This window comes from Asparagus officinalis, chromosome 8 (genome assembly GCF_001876935.1).
Source record: "Asparagus officinalis chromosome 8, Aspof.V1, whole genome shotgun sequence".
NCBI lineage: Eukaryota > Viridiplantae > Streptophyta > Magnoliopsida > Asparagales > Asparagaceae > Asparagus > Asparagus officinalis.
The window spans coordinates 8,056,029-8,066,690 of NC_033801.1; the positions used below are offsets into that span (position 1 = coordinate 8,056,029).

The 10,662-nt window shown below is 37.0% G+C and overlaps 1 protein-coding gene across 1 annotated transcript in view; it reads left to right on the forward strand.

Moving 5' to 3' along the window:
* Nucleotides 1,569–10,662, forward strand: part of LOC109819768 (chaperonin CPN60-like 2, mitochondrial) — a 15,379-nt gene continuing 6,285 nt past the window's right edge. Inside the window, exons 1-5 of the mRNA XM_020385645.1 lie at nt 1,569–1,786; nt 1,875–1,896; nt 1,982–2,116; nt 9,014–9,173; nt 10,256–10,431. Of these exons, the coding sequence (XP_020241234.1) occupies nt 1,746–1,786; nt 1,875–1,896; nt 1,982–2,116; nt 9,014–9,173; nt 10,256–10,431 (534 nt within the window). The 5' untranslated portion in view covers nt 1,569–1,745. The remainder of the gene's footprint in view (nt 1,787–1,874; nt 1,897–1,981; nt 2,117–9,013; nt 9,174–10,255; nt 10,432–10,662) is intronic.

Here is a 10,662-nt window from a genome sequence, read left to right on the forward strand (position 1 = left end):
AGCTATATAAAAATATTCAAAAACAATTGAGTTCTTTTTCTCCAATGATTAGAAAAGAATCCTAACCCCAAGTTGAGCTTCACAAAGGTTTGAGATATCAGAGAGGGGTAATTTGGTATTGCAGATGTCAGTTTAGGAGTTAATCCAACCATGATTAGGTTTTTAACTGAAACACTAACAGAAAGACCATTTTGCGGGAGCCTATTGAATTTGGGGGACTATATATGCAATTTTCAAGATTTTAGGAACTAATATGCAATTATTGGAGGTTTATGGGACTAATATCTAAAAACCTCTAAGGAGAATTTTTCAAAAAGACTGTTTTATAAAAATAATTAGCAAAATTCATAATTTTCCTAAATAATTAGCAAAATTAATCTCTTTTTTGCCATGTGGCCAAAAAGAGGTCAATTTTGCAGAACGTCATCTTTGAAATACACAGGACTAGAAGTCCCATGTAATTAGCAATGTTAATTATAAGATCTTTCTCAACCCTGTTCCTCCTTTGTTGTTCCTCCTCTATATACGTTCCTCCTCTAAATCAATCCTTCATCATCCGCCGTCGTCCTCCACCTCTCCCGTCAGTCTCACTGCCCTCACAAACTTCTACAAAGACCTCGCAACAACCATAAATTCATCACAACCACTCCCAAAATGCCTTCGAACATTTAAGTTCTCCTCTAATCTCATCCACTCAAGCAGCCATACAATTCCCTTCAAACCAACGTCCGCTAAAATTGACCACATATTGTTGATTGCCCCTAAATTGCTGCTGGTTTCTCCTCTTTTTGTGGAATTGGGATCTGAAGGAGAACTTAGGGTTTAGGCAAGGGGTAGAATGGAGAAAGCAGTGGATTGCAATAGAGGAGAGGGTGAAGCGGGAGTGGCGGGCAAGGCGGAGGACGACGACGGCAGAGGCGGGGTAGCCCCAGATGGAGACGGGGTGGTTTGGAGCTCATAGAGGCCAACTCTTGATTTTTTTTTGTAATTGAAGATCGCTAAATACATGAGACTAGTAATCTCATATTTTGTAAAAATGATAATTAGCAAAATCAACATCTTCTTGGCCACGTGGCCAAAAAGATGTTAATTTTGCTAATTATTATCTATAATGGTCGATTTTCCTAATATTTTATTAAGAAGTGGTCTTTTAAAAATTCTCCAAAACTTTAAGGCTCTGTTTGGCAAATGGTTAATGAAGATGGATTAAGGAGAAGGATTAACGTAGTTACCCTATTCGATTATCCGAATGACTAAATTATTAACCGTTATATAAGTTTTATTTTAGCCTTAATGATCATTTTTAGTGTTTGAGAATAATAAAATTTTTGACTATTTTCTTTATAATTAAACGGGTTAACTCTTAATCCGAGTATTAGTAAACCGCTCATTTTAAAGGGTTAACTCATTTTAATCCCTCTAAAAAAATTAGTTCAATCCTTCTAATTTTTTGCGTTTGGCAAATTATAAAGATTAACTCAGTGTAACACTTTTATAGAATTTTTTTATATTTAGCGTCCCTCACCTAACCCTTTGTCTTCACTTATAAGTCTTTGCCAAAAGGGACCTTGGTAGTAAACTAGTAACCCATTGGGTCGGGTCGGGTCTGGTCGGGCTTTCGATGTCACAACATCCGCATCTCACTCTCTAGATCCTTCTTCTTCTTCCCCGGCACTTGAAGTTCAAACCTTAAACCCTAGCACATCTCCTCCTCTAAACCCTAAAACCCTAAGATCAAATTAACAATGTATCGCGCAACTTCTTCGATCGCTTCTTCAATCATCAGGTCTGCACTCGAACACAGTCTTTTTCACTCAATAATCCATTTCCATCTCATGATCCTAATCTTCTTCTTTGAATCCTTCAATGATTAGGGCCACTGCATCAAAGAAAAAGGTAAAAATATCTCCTTTTTCTCTTCCGTTGCTTTGTACGGTTACCTATCTTCTTGAATTGATCTTAAATTTGGAAATGAGAGCAGGTTTGGGGTGGTAGAGCTCTGTTGACGAGGAACTATGCGGCAATGGACATCAATTTTGGCGTGGGAGCTCGTGCTGCGATGTTGCAGGGAGTTCAGGAGCTTGCGGATGCTGTCAAGGTTACAATGGGACCAAAGGTACTATCTTTGTTAAATTCTTGTTGATTTATTGCCTATGATATACTTTTATGTGAAGGAAATATAAGTTAGAAGAAGAGGAAATATAAGTGCCAAAGGACCTTGCCTATGCACCATGCCTCTGCAGTTTTAGTTGAGGGTTATAATTTTATATTCTAACATGCTCTTGCAAGTTGAGCATCCTTTTTGTGGGCCGAAATCAGGACTCGCACAATGATATCGGTTTTTTTAAAACTACTGTAAATTCATAGCCAGTGAGGATTGAAGGTGGGTTGCTCTGATGCCGTGTCAAAGGGCCCTGCTGTTGGATTTAATCTAATAAATTTAATTGTGGGCACATATGATTAATTAATGTGTATTGCTATCTTTTAGGATAACCCACTAAAGTGATCAATCAAGTTGGGTTAATAGGTATTTAAATAAGTCATGGGGTTATATGTGTAGATACCAGGTTGTAATTGTGATTTGTTGAGGGGCCAAATTACAAAAGTACAACATCTATAAATAAGGGGTTATGGTCCCTAACCTAGGGTTACATTCTCTAATTCTCTACACCCCCATCTAGCTAGAGAAATTCGGATTTAGAGAAACCCTAAGGTTAGAAGATCCAAAACCCATCTCAAGGTTCATCCATGGATTCAGGTATAAGCTTCCGCTCTTTTGATTATTGTCAATCTCTTCGAATTAATCATGACTATATGGTTTTAGATCTCAAGTTCTTATTAGATCTAACAAGTGGTATCAGAGCCACCATTGATTTGTTCTAAGAGATTAAGATTAAAATTAGGGTTCTTTGATCTTAATTTGTGTTTGATTCGGATCCATTTTCGGATGAACAATAATTTTTTTATTTTCGGATGAACAGCAACCTTTTTTATTTTCGGGTAAACAGCAAAAATTTTTTATTTTCGGATGTACAGTAAAAAATTTTATTTTCGGATGAACAGTAAAGGTTTTTATTTTTGGATGAATAGTAAAATTTCCAGGTTGTTTGGTTATTTCTTTCGATTTTGGATTTGTAGCATTTATGAACTCTAAAGTTCATTTCTTTTGTGTTTGATTCAATTATTGAGGTTTGGATCTAAATGATTTGAGTTCAAAAATCGACAGAAAAATAATTATTTTTTTGGGATTTTTTGATTTGTCGTCAATCTCCAAAACTCCTCGTCGGAGTTAATTCAGCGGCGGCGGTTTCAGATTAAACCCTCAAGGGGTTCGTGCGCGTGAAAACGTGCGGAAATTAAGGAGGTGGTTACCTCAATTTAAGGAGGTGGTTACCTCAATTTAAGGAGGTGGTTACCTCAATTTAAGGAGGTGGTTACCTCAATTTAAGGAGGTGGTTACCTCAATTTAAGGAGGTGGTTACCTCAATTTAAGGAGGTGGTTACCTCAATTTAAGGAGGTGGTTACCTCAATTTAAGGAGGTGGTTACCTCAATTTTTTGGCGAGGCTTGTCGTTCTCAAACGAACCCTGAGTTCGTTCTCAAACGAACCCACGTTCGTTCTCTAATGAAACATGCGTTCGTCGAACGTTGCGTTCGTTGAACGTTGCGTTCATTCTCAGGTCGTGATGTTCGTTGAACGTTGCGTTCATTCTCAGGTCGAACATCACGTTCATTTTCAGTCGAACCTCGCGTTCATGCTTCAGTCGAACCTCGCGTTCGTGCTTCAGTCGAACCTCGCGTTCGTCCTTCAGTCGAACCTCGCGTTCGTACTTCAGTCGAACCTCGCGTTCATTTTTTTTAACGAACCTCGCGTTCGTTCTCAAGTTGAACCTCGCGTTCATTTTTCAAACGAACCTCGCGTTCATTTTTCAAACGAACCTCGCGTTCGTTCTCAAACGAACCTCGCGTTCGTGCTTAAGTGAGTCTCGTACTCAATACAGTCGAACCTCGCGTTCGAAGTCAAGCAAACTTCGTGTTCACTATGGTTAAGCCTTAGCTTTTCATGAGTCCACTTTAATATACTTAATTTATTCAATTAAGTTATGGGCCCTAATTAAGCTGTGAGACCCCAATTAAGTTTTTTTGGAAATTCAGTTGATTTAAATTAAAACTTTTAATTTAAATCTAATTTGGTTTTTAATTAATTATTTAATTCAAATATTATGACACTAAGGAATTAAGGTTGTCTCTCACCCCAATTGATTAATTGAAACAAAAAGTTGCCAAAGTAACCTCTCTTGTGTAGATTGTTCATGAGAAATGTGAGATGTTTGTGTGTATGCTTTCGTGTAAATATTTAATCGGTCCAAAGGAAGGTTAATATTTATTTAGACTGTATACACATCTGCGATGATAAGCGTGTGACAATTATAAGGTTTACATATGAATAATGAATCGATCCAAAGATAGTTTCATTATTTGACATGAGTTATTGTCAATGTTTGATCATTGCAACAAGGTATCACTTACAAGTTAATATTACTGTCCAAAGACTTGATATTAATGTTGTGCCCGATATCTTGGATGAGGATTGTCATTATTTGAATTTTATTGATTATGGTTATTGATGTGAGTATTTTTGTTTTATTTCAGCTAATGCATCTGCTGCAACAATTTCTGCTAACAACAACTCAATTCCCATGCCCAATGAGACTAATTTTAAGGTTTGGAAAGAGAACATTTTAATTTTTCTTGGCTGTATGGATTTAGACTTTGCATTAAGAACTGAACAACCCCAACCTCTCAATGCGGATAGCACTCCTGATGCAAAGGAGTATGAGAAATAGGAGCGTTCAAATCGCATGAGTCTAATGATCATTAAGCGCGGCATTCCGGAAGCCTTTAGGGGCATAGAATCCGTAGGGATTACTAAAGCTAAAGATTTTCTTGCCGAAATTGAGAAACGTTTTGCGAAAAACGATAAAGTAGAAACAAGCATACTTTTAGCTCGCTTGATTTCAATGAAGTATAAGGGCAAAGGAAATATCAGGGAGTACATTATGGAAATGTCTCATATTGCTTCAAAGCTTAAGGTACTTAAACTCGATCTTTGTGATGAGTTATTGGTACATCTGGTTCTGTTGTCTCTTCCTGCACAATTCAATTAGTTTAAGGTCAGTTATAACTGTCAAAAGGTGAAATGGAATCTAAATGAGCTCATTTCATACTGTGTGCAAGAAGAAGACAGGTTGAAGCAAGATAAGACTGAAAGTGCTCATTTGGCCTATGCCTCTAAGGATAAGGGCAAGAAAAGGAAGAATGATAAAGAAGCTGCTAAGGGTCCAGTTCAGAAGAAACAACATAAGGATAATCAGGGTTGTTTCTTCTGTAACAAACCTGGACACGTTAAGAAGGATTGTACAAAATATCATGCCTGACGTGATAATAAGGGTACGTTCCTTACTTTGGTCTGTTCTGGGGTTAATTTAGCTTCAGTACCTAGAAACACTTGGTGGTTAGACTCTGGTGCTACTACTCACATAAGTGTTTCTATGCAGGGTTGCCTGAGCTACCGAAAGCCAAGTGATGTTGAAAGACATATCTTTGTGGGCGACGGACAATCGGTAGATGTGGAAGCAATTGGGCACTTTAGGTTGTTGTTAGGAACTGGTTCATATTTGGATTTAAAAGATACTTTTGTAGTACCGTCTTTTAGACGGAATTTAATTTTAGTTTCTGTATTGGACAAATCAGGTTATTCTTGTTCATTTGGAAACAATCAATTTAATTTATCTTTTAATTCAATTATTATAGGAACTGGTTACTTGAGTACTTGTGACAATCTATATTTGCTTGATACAATTGCTTCTTATAATGAATCCTTACATGTGGAATCACGTGGTACTAAAAGTAAATTAAATAAGAAGTATGATCTCTTATTCTTCTTTACCAAAGTCTCTCTGGGGAGAAGCACTAAAGACAGCAGCTTACATTCTGAATAGAGTACCAAGTAAAACAGTTGCTAAAACACCTTATAAGTTTTGAACTGATCGAAAGCCCAGTTGGGGATGTCCAGCTGAGGCAAGGCCTTATCGGCCAAATAAAAAAAAATTAGACTCCAAAACAGATAGCAGCTACTTTATTGGGTACTCTGAATGCTCTAGGGGCTATAAGTTTTATGATCCCACTATAAGAAATATTTTTGAGACAGGAACAGCAACATTTTTTGAGGATGTTGAGTTTGGGGGAAGAAATAAGGTTATAGACATTGTTTTTGAGGAGAAATTGGCTTCAGATCCAATCCATACAGTTACTTTTGACAATATTCAGGTTCCTATACCTGTTGTTGCTTAAGAAGTAAATCTGGAACCTCAAGATGACAATGTTGAACAACTCCCTGTTCCAGAAGAACAAACTCAACAACCTCAAGAACCAGTGCCCTTAAGGAGATCCACGAGAGAAAGGAGAAATGCTATTCCGGATGATTATATTGTATTTCTCCAAGAACATGAGGAAAGTAGTGGAATGTTAGAAGATGATCCAATCAACTTCTCTCAGGCCATGAAAAGTTCTAACTCTCAACAGTGGATTGATGCCATGAATGAAGAGTACAAGTCTATGCAAGACAATAAGGTTTGGGAACTTGTCCCATTACCAGAAGGTGCAAAACCAATTGGTTGTAAATGGATTTTTAAAACCAAGCGGGATGCAAATGGTAATGTGGAGAGGTATAAGGCACGTCTTGTGGCTAAAGGCTATACTCAAAAGGAAGGCATTGATTATACAGAGACTTTCTCTCCGGTTTCATCGAAAGACTCTTTCAGAATAATCATGGCACTTGTTGCTCATTATGATCTTGAGTTACATCAGATGGATGTTAAGACTGCATTTCTCAATGGAGACATTGATGAGATGATTTATATGGTGCAACCAGAAAACTTACGAAACCAAGAAATTTCTATCAAAGAAATTTGAGATGAAAGATCTTGGGGACGCCTCTTTTATATTAGGAATCCAGATACATCGAGATCGCTCTCGGGGTATTCTTGGATTATCACAAAAGAGCTATATCGATAAGGTACTTAAAAGGTTTGGCATGCAAGACTGCAGACCAGGAGATACCCCTGTTGCTAAAGGAGACAAGTATAGTCTCAATCAGTGCCCTAAAAGTAACCTTGAAATTCAGGAAATACAGAAGATTCCTTATGCTTCGACTGTAGGAAGTCTAATGTATGCTCAGGTATGTACGCATCCGGATATTACGTATATTGTTAGGATGTTAGGCAGATACTTAAGCAATCCTGGTATGGATCATTGGATAGCAGTCAAAAGGGTTATGAGGTATCTTCAGAAAACAAAAGATTATATGCTCACATATAGAAAATCAGAACAGTTGGAGGTCATTGGGTATTTGGACTCTGATTTTACTGGATGCCAAGATAGCAGAAAGTCTACATCAGGCTACATCTATATGTTAGCAGGAGGAGCTATATCATGAAAAAGTGTAAAGCAGACACTTGTAGCTTCCTCCACTATGGCAGCCGAGTTTGTAGCTTGCTATGAGGCATCAAATCATGGAATATGGTTGCGAAATTTTATCACTGGACTGCGCATTTTGGAAAATATTGAAAGACCACTGAGGTTATTTTGTGACAATAAATCTGCAGTTATGTATTCCAATAACAACAGGAGCTCAACTAAATCAAAACATATTGATATTAAGTTCCTGGTTGTCAAAGAAAAGGTACAGAGTGGACAAATATCTATAGAGCACATTAGGACAAACTCCATGATAGCAGATCCTCTTACTAAAGGTTTGCCATCCAAGGTCTTTCATGAGCATACTACTCATATTGGTGTGGTGTTATTCAAGGATATCCTGATTTAGTGGGAGTTTATAATTTTCTGGTGCTTTGTGTTTGGTTGTATTGTCTGATCAGAATAAAGTATTCAGTTAAGACACTCTGTTACATTATGTTTGGTTTTGACCTCACTAAAGGAGGACCAGTTGAAAATAGACATGTACTGATCACATTGCATGTAATTTTCATGCTGCACATCCATGATTGATCTATGTCGTTTGATTGTATTGGTATATGTGACCATTGATGGGTCGAGTCACGATAAATGTGACGAAGGCCGCTTTGATCCTATATTGATATAGTCAATGGACGAGATTGTTCGGAAATACCATTTCAGTGATAGCAATTTTTGAGCTCATAAGGTTATACACAGTTTAAGGAATCATATGGTGCCCAAGTGGGAGATTGTTGGATTTAATCTAATAAATCTATTTGTGGGCACATATGATTAATCAATGTGTATTGCTATCTTTCAGGATAACCCACTAAAGTGATCAATTAAGTTGGGTTAATGGGTATTTAAATATAATCATGGGGTTATATGTGTATTGTCAATCTCTTCGAATTAATCATGGCTATATGGTTTTAGATCTCAAGTTCTTATTAGATCTAACACCTGCCACTACACCAAAACTCCGATGTTTTAGTGAGGGTTGAGCGTTATAATTTTATATCCTAACAGCAAAGTGAGTCAAAATGAAATATTGGCCCGTGTGATTTCAAGAATCACTTAAGATGGTTCTAGACATGATATTAGATACAGAATTAGGAATGCACTAGAAGAACATCCATTGGGGGTGCTATAAAAAGTAGAGATGTTGCTAGCTAAATGTAGATGAATGGATTAATCGGCGGAGCTGAAACCAAAAATCTGGGATGGTCAGTTAGGAGTAGAGATTTTCAAGAAAAGCCGAACTTGAACGCAACTGAATGCAGTTGTTTTTGTTTGTGCGATTGTTACTTTCTTGTTTACTATCTCTGAGTTCTTCACAGAATAAAGTTGAAGGTGGTCTGGCATTTGTTTCATTGATTGATAACAATTTTCCAAGAGACATAAGTTATCCAGAAAATTTACAAGCTGGTTATAAGGTGGTCTGGTAGTTGCTTGATTGCTTCACAATTATCTTTTCTTTTCAACTTCTTGTTTGTAGGGACGGAATGTAATTATTGAGAAAAGTCATGGAGATCCTAAGGTCACAAAAGATGGTGTTACAGTTGCGAAAAGCATCGAGTTCAAGGAAAGAGCAAAAAATGTTGGTGCTAATCTTGTAAAGCAGGTTGCTAGTGCTACCAACACTGCCGCAGGAGATGGTAAGTATGTGTGATGGTTTTATCCCTTTCATTGGCATTACATATCATTTACTTTTTCTTTGTTTTAATTTGTGTTATATTTTTCTGGACCATTCTTTTTATTCTGTTCGCAATATCCCGGCCAAGTCAAGTTCTTTCATTGTTTAGGTGGTTATGTTGCGCTGGGATAGAAATCTAATCTGGCTGTAACTTCCAACTAATGAAGGCCTTATCCTCAGTTCAACTTGACCTAAGCAAAAGCCTGATCTCCCAAAACAAATTCGACCTAACTAGAGCTTTGTTTATGACTTATGCATTGACTCTTCTACAAGGTGGTAGCAATTATAGATTTTCACAGTAAAATGTTGCGTTACATTTTTGGTATCCGGGGAAGTGTTTCTTTTTCTTTATTTATCATACAGTAGAACAACTTTCTTAAGTTCTTTTGGTTGTTCCATCCTAGAATTAGTTTTGTAAATGTTTTAGTTTCAGTGACATGCAACCTGCAATTGGGATGACGCTTAACATTGATAAGACAACTGATCATACGAAATGAATACCATTTTTATATGATCGGCAGATTACATATTTCTATGTCACATGACTATTGCTGAATGAGTTCTAAATTCAGAATTCCAGAAGAATTTTGTTCAGGATGCCAAAGCATAAGAATCTATGATAAACATCTAGATGCTATTGTAAGCATGGGACAGTTGGAGACTTTGATCAGTTTCATGGAAGGATCCTTTCAGTGTTCTAGTGGCATGTGAATCTTCATATATAGATTTGAGCGACACTGGAGGAAGAACTCCCTGTGTAGGACGATGTTAACTTGTCCATGTAATTGTCTGTAAAATGTTTGGAGATTTCTTGAGTCAATTGTATCTTGTGGGATGCATGCTGAAAAATCCGATAAAGGTATACATTAAGCTTGGTACCTTATTAAGGATCCTTGTACATAGTTTTCATGCATACAATCTTTGTACATGAATAGTAGAAAAATAAAAAAGACATTTCAGTACACATGTTTTCTTATGATATATACCAAACTGGGGATATTTCACTAAGCTACAAAACTAAGTCTAGGTTTTGTTTGTCAACAGGCACAACTTGTGCTACTGTGCTAACTCAAGCAATACTCAGTGAAGGTTGCAAGTCTGTGGCAGCTGGTGTGAATGTCATGGATTTGCGTAATGGTATAAATATGGCGGTGGATGCTGTCTTGTCTCACTTGAAAAGCAAAGCTTGGATGATAAATACACCGGAGGAAATCACTCAGGTCTAGAATGAACTGCAATGATTCTCATGCAGCTATCTATCATGGTTTGATTGTTTTTTCAGTTCTTTAATTATTATGTTTGGCCATACACCCTAGTTGCTTGAATATTTGAATCTCTGATAGTTTAGCCAACTAATTCCTGCAAATGGATCAATTATATTTTTAATGATTATAATTGACAGCATAGTTCTCCTTTTCGTTATTACCCTATGATTATATGCATTACATGTC